Here is a 22,181-nt window from a genome sequence, read left to right as displayed (position 1 = left end):
TATATTTTCAAAGAAGGCTCTTCCCTCAGGATTCCCATCATAATACATCTACTGTTGCCCAATGGAATGATCAGCCACCTTATTTTCATGGGGAATTCCTTGAATAGATGCGTGAATTGGACATGTACTTTGACAACGACAACCTAACAAAGACACAAAAACGCCAATATGCATGTTCCCAGATGAATAATTGTGTACGAATGCAATGGAGAGTCCGTGAAAGGCAACTTCAAGCTCAAGAATGTAAACCTAGAACGTGGGACGAGATGCAGTATGAGTTGGCAGGCATGTACCTATCTGAGCATGAGCGAAACATGTACATCCTTCCACCAGATGTCCAAAAGCCACCCACACTTGACTATAGCATGAAGGAATCATCGGCCTCTATTGCAACGAGAGAAGACACCTCTGACCAGTGAACTAGAGTAAAAAGTTAAGGTTAGTGTTAAAATTTTTTCAGCCATTCCTATTATTGAGGAAGAACCAGTCATTGATTTTCCCATCAACGAGACTTATGTGGGAGAAGTAGAAAGCAAAAAGGTTGCCAATATGGACAATGAGGTTGAGACTAGGGAACTGGACACTACAACAACTATGATGATTGTGAACAGCCAAGAGGAAGATCCTAAGGAGTTCAAGAATGAAATTGTGTTTGAACCATCAATGGAACCGATTAGGAACCACCAGGTAGATGAACCAAAAGAGCTTTATATTGCATTGAAGTTAGAAGAGATCAAAGGTGCATATGTAGATGACCCTATGGATACATCCGAAGATGTTGAAGTTGAGCATGTGGAGTTTGTCATCCCATTAAAGTATCTTGAAGATCGAGCTACTCACATTCTAGACTACATCTTTATCATCAAAGAGCTACCTGAATTTTTCTACGGCTTGAAAAGGGACGTGCACCATGATATGATCACCCTCACACTCTACAAAATTCGAGGATGAATTTTTTCTAAGAGAGGGTGAGTTGATGTAGATAAGTCACTTGGGCATATTTTATTGCAAATAAGCCTTGAGTTGTGTTATGTATGTGTTGGACCTTTGATCCCATGGGTTTTCTTTGAAATGAGCCACTTTAATAGGCTTAAAATATAGGTAGAAGGTAGGAAAACGGGATTTTATTCATTAGTTTAATTAGTTGTTATTTAATTATTTAATTCAATAAAGGCCCATTAGGCCATTAGTTGGTTGTAAAGTCCTATATGGACTATTAGTTAGTTAGTCCTACTCCATGTTGGAGTCATAAAGTCAAGTCCTAGTCCTATTTTGAATTCCTAGTTGTACTAAGAGTGTCTAATCCTATTGGGAAACTAGACACTCTTAGTACAACTAGCTCCTAGTATTAGTATGATTGTAAACTTTCCCTCTATAAATAGAGAGGCATATGTACCATTATTAGACAGATTTGAATGAAAGAAATTTTGCATTTATGAAAGAAAGTTTGCAACGAAATGCTTAGAGCAGCTGAGATAGCTGTGGGTGAGAAGCCCAGGTTGAGATAACCACTTCCTTTATTCTCTTTCACCCTTCTCAACCCCCCATCTATTTTATTCTTCTTTTTTTTATTTTATTTGCTGTAACATTCAAGATATATAATTCAGATTCTGATAAAAGTCTGCAGAAATAAGAACCGATCAGCAATCCTAGTGGGAATAGGAGAGAGATCGATCTCCTCTCTTTCTCTCTTCTGTACTCTGTTCAGTCAGGTCTTCAATCAGGGTATTTCAGGCCTCATAAGGGTCTCACGATCATTACTGAGTCACTGTTGGAAGCATTCAGCTGCTGTTCTTGAAGGTTCTTCTCAGTTTTCTCTCCTAGGTCAGAAATCAAGAAAGTTTGTAACTTCACAATTAGCCGTCAGAATCCTCTCAACTTTGGGGGTTTTTGTACCCTCTCTAGGGACTATTTATGCCCAAGAGTGCAACTCAATCGGACTCCTACAGCCCTGGCCGCACTTCTCTCTCTCCAGCTCTATAACATGTCTTTCTCTCTCCTATCGGGTTAGGTTTTGAGTTGGTTTTGCTCTTATATGGGTATTGTATCCTTGGGGATTTATTTGATGGTATTATTTCTTTATTTCTTACTCCTATTTGTATTGTTTGGGGTTATAAATTGCTGGGGTAGTTTCTTGTAATCTACTCTTGCATTAACAAGTCTACCTTTGCACCCCCAAGGTATTTCAGTACTTTCAATGTGGCTGATTTGTTTCCATGTCACCCTCCTACTGATCAAATGTGGCTGGTTTTCTTTCTTGGTGATTTACTGTTGAGTCTCCCCAATGTCTTACATTAGAAAAACTCATTTTTGGATGAATGGAAAAGCAAGTGAATGTGCAATGTGTATCAACTACCAAGGCATACAGCTTTCAAATAGTTCTACATGTTTTTTGCATGAAAAAATAAGTGTGCATTGTGCTGCCGTCACACAGAATGCTTTAAGACTTTACAGGGTGGATATCCCCAAATTTTGTTGACCAATAAAAGGAAGTAGATTGTTGTCCCTTGATTTGCCTAGGGTGGGGTGGTCTCTTGGTTAGATGTCCAACTGCCGAAGCTAACTCTGAATGAATAAAAATAAAAAAAATAGCAGAACCCTGTACACTACAGATCATATTACATTTTTATCTATTTATTTAAGTCTAAAGTTGAGCCCTAGGGGCTAGGGCTACCATGAAGCCAGAGATTTTGAGAAACCTTTCTATGACCAATCCATCTGAAAGAACCCATTAAAATCTGATCCTTGATGCAGGCTTGATATATTTTTCTTGGGTTGGGCAGAGACTCCACAAGTGAAGCCTTTTTTTTTTTTTTTGGTGATAGTGAAATTTAAAGGTTTCAGTCCCTGCAGTTACCCCAACCCACACAACTGTATGATGCTTAGCTGCTTTAGTCATAGAACAGAAGTGTAAACTTAACTGTGTATCCCACTTCATTAAGTCCCAAGGCTAATTGGAAAGACTCACACATAACCACCAATTTTTCATTCCTCAGATTTCATGAAGCGAGCTTAGTTGGAGGTTTGAACCCATTAACCATATTAGATCGTCTTGAACCCCCAACTGGTAACAAAGTCATTTTGCAACATTAAGATGCCAGTATGATTTTGATCATTTACACCCTTATTACCACTTTTATTCTTGCAGTTTCTTGATTTTTTTACTTAAAGAGGTGATGAACAAAATTAACATCTGTCTGCCGAACTCATTATGATGACTCCTTTTTAACATGGGTCAATGATCCCTCTATATTCTAGTGAACTGAGGTTGCAAAGTTTGATTTTGCACCCCAACAGTAATGAATTTATAATCTTCTTGATGCTCCATATTTCTAGTGGTTTTCCCATTTGCTAACTTTTTTATTATTTCAGTGGAGGAGACTACAGTCTGAAATTCAAGAGCCTCATGAACGAGATAATGAAAGCTCCCTTGCTTTCTGAGAAATACAATTCCATTCGTTATGAGTGAAGGGCTTTCCAATTCCTGACTTATGTGGTTGTGTGAAAGGGTGACAGGTAAGAGATGCCGTTATCATCAATGTAAATGCTGGCCACAGAAGCATCTTCAGTCTGGCATGAGGTTTGTATGCCCTTACATGGCACTTGATCCCTGCTTATTTAATTTTTGCGCATAGGCCTATACCCATAAAAAAGAGGAGAAATTGAATATTGAATTTCAGTTTTGGATGGGGAGAACAAAGAAAATAGTGGACGATTTGGCGTTGCTTTCTCTGTAAATGTTTTAATGTACTCTCTCCCCCCACCTCCTCTTCCCATACGAAAAAAGAGAAAGGGAAACATATATTGTGGTTCTGTAACATGTACAACTATTTTGGATTATATATTCTATTTTTTAAAAATTTTGGTTACTGAAAGATTTAGCGACGGCAGTGTTACTCACAGGGAAATGATTGGGGGATGTTAGGGTTAATGAGATCACTTGTAGGAAATTATCTTTAGTTCAAATTAGTTTAGAATTTGTGTTGATCGTTGCAAGGCATTCTTAATTTTGTCCACCATTACTTGAAACTGATTTTATTATTATTAGCTTTGGTCTGCAATCTGATTTGAACATGTGGACGGTTGATGTAACCCAGTCAACCAAACTGTTGGGACTCAGGACATGCAGCAACTTTTGCATTTGCATCAACTTATTGTGAGCCTCTAGTCTGGTTTATTGAAGGCATTTTACGAGAGTAATCTATCCTGTGCCTACCTTTTGTCATTTCAGGCATTGCGATGCCCTGAAGAAATGCATTCGGATGAAATAGTATTTTCCCCAGGTCCTTTGTCCAAATTTCATAGGAACAATAGCACAACAGTTTTTCTGTGATGGGGGAGGTGGGGGCAGGGGTGGTTAGCAGTTAAGATCAGTGATGCTTGGTTGGCATTGAAGTGAAGTGAAAATAAATCGCGGCGAGTAAGAAATCAAAGGAAAAAAACTTCCAACTGGGTTGTTTGGTTGATATGAAGTCATATGGGGACCATAACATATAGAAGGTGCTACATTATGAGCAGAAGGATTAGGTGTTGTCGGTTCATAACCAAGAATTTGGCAAGCTTAGGTCTTCACTAAAGCCCCAAACCTTGCACACAATATCCTTCGACTTAGATCAGTTTTGCTATGTTATAGCGGCAATATTAATGTCTTAGCTAATATATCTAATTACTGACCCAGAAAATGATGAAAACAGAGAGTTGATTTTTAAAATGACTCTCAAGAGATGCCATGGCCAAGTAGATTTATCCTTCGATGGCATCTTTAGGGGGTGTTTGGTTCGGTAAATCAAATGGTGTATGTATCGGATATGAATGTCAATATTTTGATAGACATTCTTCCGAATTATATTTCTTTCTGAAAAATCGTTTGGTTGCCTCAAGGTTAGTATATGTTTCTCGTGGGTTGAGATATTGGCTTCCGTAGATAACGTCTATCCGCCTTCTCCTTTTATACTAGGTGGTAAAAAGGTTGTTCAAATATGAGTTTAAGTGTTGAGGTAAACTCAGATTTTGAACACATTCTTTGTAATATGGCCATTCATGGGAAGTAGGATGCTCACTTATGAAGGTCATCCTAGTGGAACGAAACAACTCCAAAAATTAAGAATTATCATTTTAAAGAATGTCATCCCAAAGATTTACTGAATCAAACACCCCTTTAAAGCTTCCGTTACGGCATTTCTGACATCAAATGTTGTGTACCATTTGAGGAATACGTATGGATACCTGCTAGTAAAAAGTATTTTTAATAATCCACAATTATTTCCATTATTTATCTTAGCATCAAACGAGGCATCCCAGAATATTAGTAGATTGCTGCCTTCGACCATCTCCTATGTAAGGAAGAGCTCTTCCGAGGTTCAATGACATTTTGCAGGTTGGTTTCAGTCAATAGCAGATCGTCTTGACCTTGATGTTGCAAGTTCTCCTGCCCATTAATCTCAGCGGAAGCACGGTTTTCATTGGTGACAAAGAAAAATTGAACTAATGGTATGGATATTTTTTTTTCCTGAAATTTTTGTAAATGATTAATATTGTAGACAACGAACAAATATTCTAGGGTTCCTTTTTAGTTGTAGATCAAGCTTATGGTCTATGAATAGTATATTTGATAAAAAAAAAAAATCAAACTTGGTGAGTTTCACATGATTTGGGCACAAAAATTGGTTTGGATTTGGTCTGGTCACTTTTTAAACTTGAGTCAACCTTTATAACTTTGAATAGTTTATTTATTTATAACTTTGAAGAGTTTATTTATTTTTTATTCGACTTGCATGACTTACCCAAATCAAAACCTAGCTTTTCAACAAGATTTAAAATTAAGGTAAAAATATTGTCATGACATCAATGTGTAGATTCTTGCACATGTCCACTCACATCTACTCTTGGACCACACACTCTCTCCTCATTATTGAAAGATTCGATTTAAAGTAAGGTAAAAAGATTGTCATGAGGTCAGTGTGCAGATTCTTGCACATCCTCTCACATTTCAGTTGCGAACTGCACACTCTCTTCCCTCATTAGTGAACGATTCAATATAAATTAAGGTAAAAAGACTATCATGACATTAGTGTGCAAATTCTTGTACACATTCTCACATCTCACTTGCAGACCACTCTCTCTCTCTCTCTCTCTATTAGACAATTTGATTTCCTTCTTGTTATTGGTGGGAAACTGCACTCTATCATCAAAGTGATCTTTCTAAAAAATCTCTAGTTTTATAATTAAGGGAAAAAAAACCTTCCCCACTTGCATGGCTCTATGTCAAGACACAACGGATGCAAAAACGTCGCACTGCCTCTCCACCCTGTTGCCTCTACACGGCCTGATGCACAATTATTCATTAATTAATTACTTAACTTTGTTTCACTTAACCTGTAAGAGTACAAAACCGTGATGAAGTCAGAGGCATTCAAGCAAGGTTTTTAAAATCTACATCGGGTCGGCCCCACGTAGGTATTGGTATCACCAGTCCAATTCATCCAATAGATGCCGACTAATCTTTCCTCAAAGATTGATGACTGATATCAGACCAGATCAAGGTTTGAGAACTTGATATCTAGAATAAGATCGATCAAGGTCAATATCAATCTGGATCAACTTGATCAAACAAAAATACCTTGGATTCAGCTTAAAAGCTATTTTTGTACTGTTTTATCTTTCATCTTTATCAATCCATATTAATGAAGGTCGATATCAATCCAGACGGATCAGTTAGATCCGATCCATTCCCTCGAACCATGGCCAGATTGACTTACTAGCATAAGGATCAAAGGTCTCCAATACCTTATTTCACAAATTTTGATTTTGATGGATTTTTTAAATAAAAATAAAAATTAGTTAAAAAATTAAGAATTTGGAATTTTTTTTCCTTTCATTCTTCATTTCGTTTTAGGATTGGTGTCACTAGTTTCACTGATCCAACAAATACCTGACAAATACCTGGTGAAAGGGCACTCAAATTATGTTAAAAATTTGATATAACCCACAAATTTGAAGATCTAACATAAAAACTTAAACTGCTAAATTAAGATAACCCAAAAATATATGAAGATATTTAAGGTCTCAAGACTCCCCTGAATGGGTAGCGTGAATAGGATGGGTTATTGGATAAAATATAAACAACATAAGGAGGACAAAGAGATATTTGATAGCATGTTATAAAAAGAATGGCATTGCCTTTTAATGTCAAGCTCAACTCAGCAGAGATGACAAGACATCCAAGATCCAGTCTTAACAGACGTTTAGGCTATTTCCAATAAATTAGGTTCACATGTAGAAAATTTACCAGAGATAGATCCTGGTAACATGTGAAGGCTACCTGGTCATGTTGTAATTTGTGCCAACACACAGGCATCAATCACATGGAGGTAGGCAGTCTTTTCACACAGCTTGTGCCTAAGCGTATAAGGTTGGACGGATTAATGTTATTTTCCTTTAGGTTACGTTTGATTGCAAGGGAAATGAAAAGGGAAGGGAAAAGAAGTGAAGGGAAGTGAAGTAATTTTTTTTTCTTTTTGAGTCGTTTGGTTGCAACAAAAGTGAAGTGAAATTAATTTACCATAGTTGTTTGATTGGATGTAAAATTGATATAAAATTTTAATAAACTAATAATCCAATCAAACTCCTCAAAAGAGATGAGGGGGGGGGGGGAGTACTTTTCAATCCAGAACCCACCCAGCTCCTCAAAATTTATATTGGTTAAGTGAATCAGGTCATTTAAGGTATGTACCAAAATCAAACCAAATGTCATCAAATACTATGTTCTATCACTAACCAAAATAAACCATTTCATTATATATATCAAATGAAATGTAGCATAAATAGATATTTAAAATAATATAAAAGATAATCACAAAGAAAACATTAATAGATCACAACTTCACAAGTGATAACGACTGAAAGGCCCATTCCAAAAGTTGTGAGAGAGAGAGAGAGAGAGAGAGAGATCGTTAAGAGTCATGAGCGGAGAAAGAGTTGCGAGAGTGAGAGTAGGGTTTTTTTTTTCTTCCTATTTTGGTGGGGAAATACAAAGGAAAATTTTAATGGTTAAGTGAAATTTTTTTCACATGTAAAGTATATTTCCCTTGCAATTAAACATCTAAATTTATTTTTTCTGAAAAAAAAATTCCACTTTACATAAAAAATTTGCATTCCCCTTACAACCAAACAAAGCCTTATATAAATATGGGGAGAAAGAATCAAGCCAGTATGGTGTAGGCAATACCAGTATGTGGGCCAATGGGTGGGTGCCCAGAGTATCTTTAACATACTGGGTGGGAGGGCAGCGTAATTTTCTTACATCTGCCTCTGTCTGATGTAGGAAACACCCAGACTATATAGGTGTAAAAAGACCATGTTGCCCCTCCCATGACCTATTCTGAATATTGTCATGTGCACCTTTCTGTTGGCCCGTTGGTCTGATGTTTCCTATGCTAGACCAATAGGGTTCTCTCGCCCCACATAAATATATCGTAAAAAGAATTATCTTTAGTCGCATGACCCTACATCAACACGAGGGGTTAATGAGAATGCACACATGGACATACAAACACTGAACAAGTTTTTGGGGTTTTACATGGGTGAGGTAGTAATTTTGCCACCCTCTATGCCTGGGCACGGGGCCACAGGGCCACAGGGCCAAATACGGTTCTTTTCCCTTATATGGAGAGAGAGAGAGAGAGAGAGAGAGAGAGTAATTTAGAAAATCTCAGAAGTCCAGGAATCTCAATTGTAAAGATTGATTCATTGGTGAGGATAAACTATCAAAGGCAAGAAAGTCAGCTGTAATCATAATTATGCCAAATATTATTACCCTAATAAGTAATGATAAGGTTCCCATTCCCATTGGTAAAAGATATGAAAGCCCACCCCACTTATTAATAAATAATGTGGGTAGTAGTAGTAACCAAAGGCCAAAGCCCATCAACATCAACATTCCATCAAACTTTCTTACACTGGACTCTCACATTAACCCCCTTTTTTTGCCCTTTCCATATGTAAGTTAAGACCTCAAGGGAACCAAGTTGATTTGTAGGGCCCATCAAATACAGACATATATATATATATATATATATCTATGGCTGTGGATTGTGGTCTACCGCCACACTCAAAGTGATGCTTTGTTTCATAGAGAATAAAATTTGAATTTGAATTTGAATTTGAATTCCTCCGAACCAAATACCCACAAACCAAATTAGATGACATATAGGACCTTAGGGAACTACACCAGCACCGACTCACCGACCATGGTATCAAATATCGATATCGGTACTGATTGGTATCTGTCTGAGCCGATGCAAACACAAATACAGATCATTTAGATCTGCCCAGATCGGACAATTTTGGCCTCATTAAAAAGAAAGTTTTAGATGATTTTGGCCTTCCAATGGACCGTTACATCAATGAAGTATTGGCCAAGTATCATATCAATTGTGGCATGACCATAGTTTTAAAAATCAGATTAGATCGGTATCAATGTATCATTCAAGACCGATCCTAAGTTTTAAAACCTTGGCATAGACACACTCTAAGCCGGAAAAAGCCTGGTCCCACCACTTTTGATTTAATAATTATGAAGCACATGGAATTGACAAAAACACCCTTTATTTAAAAATATTTAAACTTGGCGGTTTTCCCGTTCAAATTCTCCAAGCAACTAGTGAAAATGAAAGAATAGTCTTTAAAAAGGCTTCTTGCAACAGAAGACATGCAGAGTGAGTGAGCAAACGAGATTCTTGCTCTCTCTCTTTTGGTAAGATCTTTTATTTCCCATGAATCTGGGCTTCTTGGCTTCTTATATATCTTCTGAATTTCATTTTTCTCTGCTTGAAATTCGTCGAAAACTTACTGTCTCCTTCACATATATATCTCCTAATTCCATGTTAGAATACCAATTTTTTTGGCTGTTTGATTTCCATGGCAGCAGAAGCAACAACAATGTCAGCCACAACTACGAAAGCATCTAACGTCCGAAGCTCTGTTTGGCAACCTGGGTCTGAATTACTGCAGGCCGCGAGGTCCACAGATGATCAAACATGGAGGATTACAGCTACATCCAGACTTCTTCTTGAAAACCAGTTCAGAAGTAACAATGATCAAATACAGAGTAGTTGCTCTGCAGATATATTTTCGAACATCTCAGAGACATACTATCCTCCTCTGCCTAAGCCCCTTATGTTCTACGGACGATGCAATCAGGTGGTTCAACCTGATAGATGGCATAAGACACTTCCGCCCTCAGAAACACTGCCCAGGAATGAAGTCTTGGGCGGTTACATTTTTGTTTGCAACAATGAGACTATGCAGGATGATCTCCGCCGCCAACTCTTCGGTAATTCTTCCTTCTCATTCTGTTTTCTGTCTCTGCTATAATTAACCTTCAGCATGATTAAAACAGTCTCTTATATTAAGTAAATACAAGAGACATGCATGGAGTTTGGCTTTGGAAACTCATAGGTTGCCAGAACCATGATTTGATTCCAAATCATAGTTTCCATGGTTTCATAGAACAGTTAGTTGTGAGTACTCAAATATCAAATTCCATTGAACAACTTCTAAAACAAAGCCAGAATCTGGAGTCCAGGCTTCTTTAAATCCAAGTAATCACAAAAATGCAATAAAATTGAAGATTTGAGTAAAAGATTACTTCTGCAGCAAATTCAGGACTTGGGTCTCGGTACAAAATTAAACAATATAAACAGTGGAATAGAGATGAGATGCCAGAGTTCACACCAATCACACCATAGGGATATTTTTTTATTTTTTATTTTTCATTCCGGATGGACCAGAGTTGCTGAATTTCACCTCTCTGTTTTGCAGGACTTCCCCACAAATATAAGGATTCTGTTAGGGCAATAACCCCGGGCTTGCCCCTCTTTCTTTATAACTATACCAGCCACCAAATGCATGGAGTGTATCAGGTTAGCTCACTTTTGGGTGTAGACGACCATTTGTCTTTTAACTGCTCGTTCATATTTTGTAGGGATCAAGAGAAAACAAGAAACTAATAGAGTCACTACACATATTTTATTTATATAAAAGATCTGCTTGTCTTGACTTCTAACATTATGTTGTTAAATTTCCTAGGCAGTGAGTTTTGGAGGTTCAAATATAGATCCAACCGCATGGGAAGACAAGAAATGCAGGGGAGAATCAAGATTTCCAGCACAGGTAAAACTGTAAACAACTAGGCAGAAGACTTTTTAAAGTATTACCTATTAAGAAGCAACTGAATCTGAAAGCTGTGTCATGACCAACAACTACCCTCAGGTGAGAATTCGAATCAAGAGGAAGTGCAAACCACTAGAAGAAGATGCTTTCAGACCTATACTGCACCATTACGATGGCCCGAAATTCCGGCTACAGCTTTCTGTGCCTGAGGTACAATGCTTCCATCCATCCTGCATTCAGATTTATAAATAGAGCCATTCAAGCACTAGCAAATTAGGATGTGACCATGATATACTTACGGAGTGTTTTAACTGAACCGTTTGAATGGTGGTTCAGAATGGAGGGCTAAATTCAAATTTAAATCAGCATAATGAAATTACAGCATTCTGATGTTTGAACTTGAATATCTCAGGCGCTAGCGCTGTTGGACTTGTTCAAGGAGGAAGACATGTAAAGCTAAAAGACGTGCTCAAAAAAGCTTGCAAGAGTAGAAATGAAGCTTTTACAAGTAGCCTTGTTTTTAATAATCAGAAGAGAACTGGGAGATACAACAGAGGCACAGAAGAAGAAAAAATATAAATGGCATATGATTTCACCATATGCGTAAAATATTATTAAGTTATATTTGTGTAATATTTCGATCAAAAGAGCAATCTCTTTCTCCATTTTTTACTAGTATTTCATTGAGACTTGATTTATTAGTCCTCAGTAGCATCTGGCTACCTCATGTGCAATAAAAAAAAAAGGTAAATTACAAGATCTCTTCTAAACTCTTAAAATCCTCCTGAAGGTGAAAGGGGCCTTTCCACGGTTCAAGTGAGTACCTTCTCCAATTATTCACCACATTATGTCCAGCATATGCCCTTCTCCACAAGCTAGCATCTAGCTCCCTGAATTCCCACAATCATTTGCATAAAATTAGTTTGGCTATAAAATGAGTACTGCATTGATCTCCTAGCAAAAGAGTACCTACATGGTTTAAGGAACAAGTCCCATGAAGTCATGTTTTAGGATCTCTTTGCAACCTCTCTAACCAATAAGTCATTAGTCAACCCGAATTACTTCCATCATCTCAGTCATGTAAGGAACAAAGTCCTAAGGCCCCATTTCACAACCTGAGTTAAATGCCAACTTCCTTGTTTACCAACTCCATGTCCATATACTTATGCAATAGAAATTTCATGGAGCAACACTCAGGAAAGGCAACACAGCAAGCTGTTTGAACTGGTGACCAAATTGAAGCTGGTATTCATAACCAAAAAATTAAGTTCTAGAATAATATATCAGTTAGAAATAAGGAGAACTACGGTTAGAGATGAGGGAAGAAAAGAGAAGAGAGGAAGGAAGAAGAAGGGAGAAGGGAAAATGAGAGCAAAACGTGGGGAGCCTTTCTTGCTCTTTCCTCTTATATTAAGTTCAACTAGAACTTTAGGGAAATTACATCAGACTTCCCTAGGGAGGAGGTGAAAGGGAAAAAATAAAATGCAGTTTAGGACAACATAATATAAGAACAATTCCTAAACTACCCCTATTACATAAACTCCAACAATATCTTGGGGTACTGCTTAATTTTCTCTCCTGCCAAAAGACACAGCAACAAAGCCAACATAATTTGGTGGGAACAACTATTTCCTCTATCAATGTTCCCGCCGATTCTGGTCTGTGCTATTTAGCCTTGTGGCCTCCATAAGGTTCCTTCTGTCACGAAAATAACCAAATCAGGATGCCACACATGCTAGAACTGTTACATTGGAAAATTCACTGAGCAATGATTACAGAGCACAGCCCCACATCACATGACTTGAACCTGTTCTTCATTTGTTCTAATTTATTCTGTGAGTATGGGGATTCTTGACAAAACATGGCCAATTTTGTGTGATTGATCTAGGCTTTATCATAGGAATTCTCTACCAAAACATACTAATTTATTGTTCCTTCTACAAAATTCCTCAGACCATGCTCTGAGGCACAATACAATGGTAAAAAAGAACATTACATTGTACAGATACCAGAAACAACCATCTCATACAATTTATTCATCAAATGTGGTGTCCTAAAGCATGTGGCACATACTTTTTGTTCCATGAATTAGTGACCATGCTCGGCAAACCATAACCAATCTGTCAGACACTAATGATTAACAGAATTTTTTTTTATACATTTAACAGAAAATTTAACTCTCAATGCCCAAATTTCAAATCTCAAGGAAATGGTAATAATCTAAATAGTATTAGCTACATGGGCAATAAGGAGAATGAAAAGAGGTTCCAAAATGCTAAAAAAACAAAGGGACATCTTGGGGAACAGTATTTAATAAAAAGCATTGATAAAGTTATTCGTGTAGACTACTGACTCCTAATTATGCAACAATTCTTCTTCTGCTTCGGCTTGGAATCAGCTAATGAACTTGAGTTTGCTCGAAAAGATCTCAAGAAAATTATTTTAAGTAACATCAGAGGGAAGGATGGTGCAACAGAGAACATAGAAAAAGATGTAGTATGACCTGTTAAAAGCTACAGATCCTGGTTTCTTAAGGTCTCTAGCCCTAAATTTGAGTTGTAGAAGCTAGGCTAAAGATTAAAAGCAATGAGGCAGAAATATACCAAGGCTACTTCTAGAATTGAATTCACATGAGAATATCATGTGGCATGCTGTAATATATTGGCATTTTACAAGTTCATGGAATGAGAAGAGGTACAGGGTACAGGGAGGAAAATTCAGGATTATATTTTGAGGAGAACATCATGGAACAGAGAACCCATTTTAAATGTTGGTTACAAGTCTTACTGGTCAGGTTTCCAGGCAGAATCATGGGTAAAGAATGGAGATAATAAAGGTTTGTATATACACTAAAAGATACACAGGCAGTATATGGCTTAGGAGCAAGAGGAATTTCAAAGGGTCTGCAGATGCAGGGTAAAAGAATAACAGGCAATGAAATTCAAGATAAACATTCTTTCAGGTGGATGAACCAAATTTTAGTTTTGCGGGTTCCTTGATTTCTGATATAAAACGCATTTCAATCTAATGAGGGCATACTAGAACTTATAAATGTATACCCAACATAATAAGCTAGAGAGAGAGTAACAGTTTGAAGTATGGCTGCAAGGAGACATTGAAATTGAGCAAACATTTAACAGAATATGTGATGCCGGGAGTAAAGCCAGCTAGGTAGCCTAAATGAAGGAATAGTTTCTGGCAAGTCGAAACAAAACCCCAAGCAATAAGAAATAAAGAAAATGCTCTTTCAAAGCTCCCATTGGAAATATGCATACATGAAACTGGCAATAATGAAGCAGAATCTTTCCTACTAATACCATAAAAAAGAAAAAATCCCATAACAGCACAGCTAATAGGAAACTCTACTCTGTTTGGGCCATAAGCATTAGAAACAACCTCATCAAGATGACCATGGTACAACGACATGAGTAACATGAAAGAATTTCAGGAGATGAGAGGACAAATAGAAAAAAGACAAAGAACCTCATTCAGAAAAATTCTTACCCCGCAAAATACCTCGACAAGAATAGGAGTCTAAGGACAAGCTTAAGAAATCCATTCAAGTTTCTAAGGCCTACTTTCTGAAAAGAGTTATTTTGATTCTAGATATGGGTCACATATTTTGTCTACTTTCTCTTCCTTCATCTTTAATATTTGGAGGGTTGAGGGACATCCAATGTTGGAGTTCTATATGTGAGGTGTTTGGCACTACAGCTGTTCTCAAGATCTGGAGGGCTATGGCCTCTTTCAGAGGAGTCCAGTTTGCAGATTTAAATTTTGAAATTTATAGTTTGAGGTGTCTGCTCTTTTATTTTTTTCATTGCTGGCTTTCTGCTGTAATTGTACATTTTTCAATTTTATTATTTTAAAACCTCTTAATTCTGCTTTATCAACCAAATAAAAAAAATTAGGTGCTGAAGTTGTTAAACGCAGATCAAGCAAGCTTTAGCTTAACTAAATCATAGTTAGGAAATAAATAGCATTAATAAAATTTTGATAGGGTAGAAATAGAATATAGAAATTTAGCATTTAGAGAACCATGGATTGAATTTAGCTTATTCCACAGAAAATAGAGAGATAAACCTCAAAATGCATATCAGTATGGACGACTGACTGATTACAGGGGGAAAACTACAAAAACTCCATTTACAAAAATAATATGAAAAAATGGAACAGGATTTAGTGATTTACACAAGGGCCAACTAATCATTAAAGGCAAATCATAAAAATGGAACAGGATTTAGTGATTTACATGGTCAATCCAACTAGTTGGATTGGGCGTAGGTTGAGCCAAATGGACACTGCATAGAAATACAACTACAGAATCCCATTTACCTTCTATATCTTGCCCACAAAAAATTTATAATGCAAATCCAATCACAGCTCAAACTCAATTAAGCCTTATGCCATCAAACGAAGTTGGGTACACAAATCCAGTTTTGGCAATAAACTATACTTATTTAAAGTCATTCTTGCTTTTAACTCAAAGCCATCAATATCTTTTCTAACAAGTCTCTCCAGATCAAGGATTAAAGTATCGGTATCGGTCACCGTATCGGTCGGTCAAAATTAAGATACCTATCGGAGGGTATCGTATCGTATCGGAGATACGCTAAGATACGCTAAAGATACGCATATAAATGGATAGGGAACACATTTTTATACATTTTTGCATAAAAAAATAGTTAAAAAAAGCTATATATAACATGTAGAATGCATAAATACTTAAGTAGAGGGTATCGTATTGATAGACAAATATATTCAGTTGAAAATGTTCAAAATGATGAGGTTTGAGTTTCTTACAGTTTTTTCTTTCCTCATTGCCATTGCCACTGTGATGAGTGCCGTGAAGAGTGTCGTGGTGGTTCAAATCCTTGGCTAGGACCTTCTTTTTCAATAGGAGCAACTACGATGATATTCTGCACTTGTCGAATATAGGCACAATATTTACCCCAGTCGAAATATTTATGGTAGTGGGTCTCCCATTCATTGTAGAAAAATTAAATTTTTTTTATAGAAGTTGTAGATTAAATGTTTTTAAAGAACATATAAAAAATCAACAAAGTGTGGACCAATATATCTGAGTAGATCTGAGAAATAAAAAAAAAAATTTGAAACCCTCACTTTTTTGGGGAAAAAATGTGGGTTTCATTTGAAATCATGTATTTAGTAATTGTAAGTTATGACATTATTTTTAAGAGTTGAATGAACTAAATTTTTTTAAAAAAAATATTTTGGGGATTTTTCTTTTTTAATTAATTTCGGAATAAAAAAAAATTAAAAATATATTTTTTTTTAAGAAAAATCAAAAATTTCCATGGAAGTTGTAGAACACTTGTTTTTACATAACATATAAAAAATCTAGAAAATTGTTGGTGAGAGTGTGAAGTGTTTGTTTCAAACAACAAAAAATTCACACTTAAGTAGCCGTATCGTACCGATACAGTACGATACGGCTCGATATTGCACGATACCTTCGATACGTACCGATACGGTACCGATACTCTCGGGAATTTTTAGATTTTCAAAAGTTCGTATCGTAGAGTATCGTACGTATCGGTACCGATACAGTACGGCACGATACGTACGATACGCCGATACACAAAAAGAAGCCCAAAATTCCCCGTAGCGTATCGGTATGTATCGTGCCGATGCCTACCGATACGGATACGTATCAGCCGATACGCACCGATACTTAAAACCATTTTTTTTTTTTTTTTTCTTCTTTAAAACAAGAAAATTCAATAGTACTTGAGTGGCTGCCTGATACCATCAACTCCCTAAACCCTGATGGAGGTGATGGGATCAGTGCTAGGCAAACAATGGCTAAGAGATTTCCTAGTTGACACTTTAACAAATGATCACAAAGGGCCATCCTTCCTGTAACTGTGATTCATCTTTCTTGCCTGTGACCAAACCATCTCAAGAGTCTCTTTTATAAATTCCCCAAAGTGAATACTCCTATTTTCCCCCCAGTCATTTTAATTCTGGTTTCAGTGGTCTTGCCACTCATCAATCTCAACAATCTCATATCAGATATATCAGTGTATGAGCTGTTTAACAAATTTTTCATTGCCACACATTATGTTTCATAGACATGCTTATAAGATTTTCATCTCACTGGATCAATGTGTTTCCATCATTTAACCCTTTCAAAGCACCTCTTCCTATGTCAACCAACTCCATTTCTTTTAGCAACTGATATGATGTAACAAAAGAAACTGGTTATTATGGAGCATCTTCTGGTACTGGTTATGGACTTACCTAATGCACATTTCTGTGCAAATCCAAATTCGTAATACATCACTAATTTCAAAACCTGTCACTTCCCAAGCTTCGCATCAGTGTTTTTCACCCTGGTGCAAAGGCTGTCATTCTGGAAGCTAACCCAAAACATTTATCTAACATCAGTTAAACATGAATCCTGAAAGCTAAGCTTAAAGTGCAATAGCAGAAAAGGGTCTACATGCAGGTTGTGGGCTTACAAAACCCGAGAGAAGGAAGGACTAAATAGCCCCTTCCCCAGCCATGATGATCTTTTGACTAGCCATTGGATCCATTCTTGGGTTTCCCTTTTGGTTTCCTTATGTTTTGTTTCTGTTATGGATCATTCCTAGTTGCATTAGGGTTTGAGTTGGTCAGTGTTAATTTAGTTCACCAAAAAAAAAAGGTATTAAGTTAAATTTATTTTAGTTTTTAGTGTTATTCCAGTAGGATATGAAGTTAGGGGTCTTTTAGGCTAATAATTAGATATGTTTATTTCTCTTGCTTTCAAAGCTAATTTCTGATTCATACTAGGTATCAGTTATCCCAGTGAGTATAAGCCAGAGTTTCTCCAAGTCTATAAAAAGTTAAATACTTTTGTAATTTGGCCCACCATAGAAGGCAAACGATTGAGCTTTTCAGACCCAGCGATATTGTATGTATGTGGATTCATGGAGAAGATGGATTCCCTCTTGTGCCAGGAGAATTCCAAGGGGACAATCTCTACACCACCCTCCAATCTCTCTTTTCAGTCATTCTTCTACTTAGTTCCAGGTTCTGCAGATACAGTTCCAGAATTTTCAAGTTCTACCATAGTTCACCAAATTTCTACACAAAAATTTTCAACCAATTGGTTCAGGTCTGCTGCTTTCACCCAGCATATAGATTGTAAAGCACATAGGTTATCTGCCGATTTCTATCTTAATTTTCATTACGTTGACCATCTTCACATCCCATGTTGCAGCTGATTACTATTCTTTTTGAAGGAGATCAATTTTCTGGTCTGCAACTTAACCCTATCAATAAGTTTGCATCTTTTTTTTTTCTGTTCCTTTTTCAGATTCTACAAAAGAAAACTAATAGTACAACTAGGTTAGGAAAGAGCTCAATACCTGCATCAATCTGCACAATCAACAAATAACCAATCACTAGTAGGCCCTGCCCTTGACCCCTATGCAGAGTTAAGCATCCTAGTCGCTTAGCCTGATGACCCAACTGACCTCATATACTACTAGCTTTATGGAAAGAAAGATCATACCTTCGAAGAATATGACTTGAGATGGTCCACACAAACTAAAACTAGTGAAGCATATAAAACAATTTATGCAATACTAATTCTGAATAAAATAATTGGAATATAAGAAACAAAAAAAAAAAAAAAATCCCCAGTAAAATTGTCAAACCATAAACTAACAAGGAAACAAATGCAGCCACATAGACATGACTATCCAAAGTTATAACAGTCTCAGCAAAGGCTGGACACACAAATATATTAGAATGATCGACACTTCATTCACAGTACAGTACAAGCAATTCCAATATCAGGAATTGCCACTTTGGAGTGGTCAACAAAAAGTTTGAAAAAAAAAGCAAGATGCACAGAAACTAATATTACAATTTTCTAATCAGGTCATCTTGAAAGGGCAGCAACCAACTTCTCCTTCAAATGTTCACTTGTACCATTTTGAGGTCGGATGGAAAACGTATGAAGAAGTGAGTCATTGTCCGTGGTTGAAACATTTGATTCTCGAACCATAACTTCGTTTTCTCTAAATGCCTTGATAACTTTAGAGATAGGGTGTGAATCTAGTGGGCAGCTGACACGAACAACAGTGTCCTCATTCCTTGTCTGAACATCAATCTCCGGAGCAGGTAAATGCTTTTGGTTTCCATTCACCATCTCTTTTTCAGTTTCCAACAGCCTAATCTTCATTTGGAGATCAGTGATATGGGTAATGGCATCTCCAAGCAACGAGGCCTTGTCCATCTTTGAAATGTTGGGAACAACTGCTCTTAATGCATAAAACCGTTGATTAAGCTTCTCCCGCCTTTGCCTCTCTGCTTCCACATGGTTCAACGGCTCCTCTCTCCCATTAGCAGGCTTTCTCCCTCTTTTCCTAGGTTTCCGCTCATCAGGCCGAGGCAGCATGTCATCCTTTGATTGTTCACCAACCCTTGATTGGGTTAGAGCCCCAACGACCATCTGTCTAGGCTGTGCAAACAGTTTTACTTCATTTTCTTCACTTCTGCAGCCATTGGGGAAAGTTCCAACGACTCGGTTAGTGCCCATTTCTTTACTCATAGCTATGGTTTTACCATGTCTAGGGACTGCTGCTTGCACATTGTAGGATTCTAATTGGAAACCCTCATCTTCTTCCACCTTCGGAGAGAAATTAATAGTGATTGAACGAGGATTTGAACTGCCCAAACTAAGGTCATGGCCAAAGATCTTTGGGGCCGATGTTGTTGTTGTTGTTGTTGCTGTTGCTGTTGCTGTTGATGTTGACTGACGTGAACTGGAATCCCCGAGTAAAGTTTTAATCATCTGCAAGCCATTTTGATCTTCTTGGAGTGATTTACAGAACCAAGTTCGAGCACCCCTGAATCGATTGGAACATAAACCAGGGTCCTAAAGCCAGCTGCTTTTGCCAAATATGATCTTGACTGATAATGATCTGCACAAACCTTCTGGCCCACAACCCAAATTGGTCTACGGGAGGCAATCGAAAGTGCAGGACCAGCCTGGGCATCATGTTTGAATGAATAATACATAGATGTAAGGTAGAACATCTTCACATCCGAAACGGAATCCAACCGTGCTGTGCAGCTATCCTCCTTTGATCCACCATAGGAGTGAAGCTTCTGAAGCACCTGCTTCCTCATCTCCTGCTCTTTCTCTCCTCCAACCTTCTTATGTGATTCAGAATCCTCCGAGGTTCCATCTTCTTCTCTTTCGTCTCCCCTGGGTTCTCTGCAGTGCCCGTCTCCCCATACCAAGGCCAACTCACCAGATTTACACCTTGAGAGCTGCCAGAAAATGGCGTAGGCCCAATTCGAACCTTCAACAAGCTGGCATAGCTCCTGCTGCACACTTTTGTCGCCAGCGGCTGTAACCAATTCTGGTAAAACATAGCTTGGGGAAGTCAAGAAGTCACAGACTTCAGCACCCAAAACAGCTTCCGCCATAGCCTTCTCTTCCTCGTTAGACCATAAGCTCCCCCTCACATCACTCTGCTCACCCATATCTGCTAAGTCTGAGAAACACTGACTAAAATCCAGAAAAGCTTTGGGAACAAATACCCTTTTCGTTTCAGTCTCTATGTTCAGATATCCAACAAGAGCCAGCACACTAATCAAAGTAAAAAATTACTACAACCCTTTCCACAGATCTTCTTCTCAAGCTTCCTCTTGTCTAACTGCATAATACATTACAACACTTACATTTTTCCTTTTGGTTGATAGATAAAACTACAACATCAGAGAATCAAGATTATAGAGGTGGGTTTTCAACAAATAATCTTCTTCTCATGCTTCATTTTCTCTAACTGCAAAATACATTACTAAACTTCCATTTTTATTTTCGGTTGATGAATATACTACAACATCAGAGAAGGGATCAAAGTTAGAAGGGATGCCACCTTAATGCTCCCTGCATCGTAAGCCTTCCTCTTTCTTCGAAGATGAACTACGTTTCCAACCATCTCCATAGATCTGCAACCAAATTTGAGCTTTGATTTCCGCATTTCCACCTAAGTATCTCAATGGTTTCCAAAAAAACACAACCACCCTGGTTCAGTAGCCTACCTTAAGACCCAAGAAACGTGAAATCTCTTTCAGCCAAAAACCCTAGAATCGCAGACCACCAAGCCACTTCTGTTCCAGCTCTCCGTAAACAAATTTAGGGTTTTCACACGGCAATTAAAGCACCAACTCCGCTGTATAAAGAATTAAAAAACCCTAATTTCCCAGATTCTCTTCCTCTCCAACCTCGCAAAACTCAGATCGCCAAGAGTTGTTTTTTTTTTCAACGAGAAACTTATGCAACCGAACAAAATGTTAAACCATTCAATGTAGAACAAAACCTATTTAACATTATACCGTAAATGTTATTTTAGACCACTCCGAGTCTCCGACTTCATTAGCGCTACAATAAACAAGAACGGCCATAGAACAGCTATACCATTCAAAATGTACCCAAAATCTATTTATCATTATACCGTAAATGTTTTTTCTTTTAAACCACTTCAATTTAATTTCCCTTACAACAGACATGAGTGGCTATAAGCCTATAACTTGTCAACAAAGCCTTTCCTTGGCCATTCATCTTTCAAGTTGCATGGAAGATTAACAACCAAACATAACATGGAAAGCCCATCATCCTTCAAGTTGCACTGAAGGTCAATAACCAAACATGACATGGAAAGCCCATCATCCTCTCGAATTAACCATATGTCAAATATGATAATCCATCTCCATTATAAAATGCATCATTTTGAGATTTTAATCTTTCTACTTTCAACAACAGAGAGGGGTTTTTCACGCTAGACAATGTGCAAGCAATCTTTTACCCTACATCAAATTACCAATCATGGTATGGTAAATCGTTTTTTATAGTTAAGATGCCACATAATTAGAGAGAAAATAGTGCATCAGTGAAAAACCCACTTGATTAGCATGTGAGAAGGCATGGAAAAACATCCCTAGACTTTTGATGTGGATATGTTTTTGCTATCAACAATTATTTT

At 37.4% G+C, this 22,181-nt stretch overlaps 3 protein-coding genes across 5 annotated transcripts in view; 2 read left to right on the top strand and 1 right to left on the bottom strand.

The window, feature by feature from the left end:
• LOC122068967 (cullin-associated NEDD8-dissociated protein 1-like) overlaps positions 1-3,860 on the top strand; it is a 36,552-nt gene extending 32,692 nt beyond the window's left edge. Inside the window, exon 29 of the mRNA XM_042632879.1 lies at positions 3,373-3,860. Coding sequence (XP_042488813.1) covers positions 3,373-3,469 — 97 coding nt within the window. The 3' untranslated portion in view covers positions 3,470-3,860. The remainder of the gene's footprint in view (positions 1-3,372) is intronic.
• Positions 3,861-9,635: 5,775 nt separating this feature from the next.
• On the top strand, positions 9,636-11,850 carry LOC122057982 (B2 protein-like). 3 transcript variants are annotated; one of them, XM_042620367.1, is made up of 6 exons: positions 9,636-9,754; positions 9,929-10,333; positions 10,822-10,922; positions 11,089-11,172; positions 11,272-11,382; positions 11,585-11,850. In XM_042620367.1, the coding sequence occupies exons 2-6, from the start codon at positions 9,940-9,942 to the stop codon at positions 11,624-11,626; spliced, it is 732 nt and encodes a 243-aa protein (XP_042476301.1). In that variant the 5' UTR covers positions 9,636-9,754; positions 9,929-9,939; the 3' UTR covers positions 11,627-11,850. The 3 variants fall into 3 exon arrangements, with proteins under 3 accessions (XP_042476301.1, XP_042476298.1, XP_042476292.1); XM_042620364.1 differs by having other exon boundaries at positions 9,637-9,754; positions 9,926-10,333; XM_042620358.1 differs by lacking the exon at positions 9,636-9,754 and having other exon boundaries at positions 9,773-10,333.
• Positions 11,851-18,890: 7,040 nt separating this feature from the next.
• Positions 18,891-21,541, bottom strand: LOC122071259 (transcription factor bHLH3-like). The gene is given in 3 exon segments (XM_042635585.1): positions 18,891-20,010; positions 20,013-21,147; positions 21,241-21,541. Coding segments are annotated over 2 exon segments (1,611 nt in total). The 5' UTR covers positions 20,680-21,147; positions 21,241-21,541; the 3' UTR covers positions 18,891-19,066.
• Between the last annotated feature and the right edge of the window lie 640 nt (positions 21,542-22,181).

The sequence above is a fragment of the Macadamia integrifolia genome, chromosome 2 (genome assembly GCF_013358625.1).
Source record: "Macadamia integrifolia cultivar HAES 741 chromosome 2, SCU_Mint_v3, whole genome shotgun sequence".
Classification (NCBI taxonomy): domain Eukaryota; kingdom Viridiplantae; phylum Streptophyta; class Magnoliopsida; order Proteales; family Proteaceae; genus Macadamia; species Macadamia integrifolia.
The sequence above is the reverse complement of the archived record's forward strand: the minus strand, read 5'-3'. Positions and strand labels throughout refer to the sequence as shown.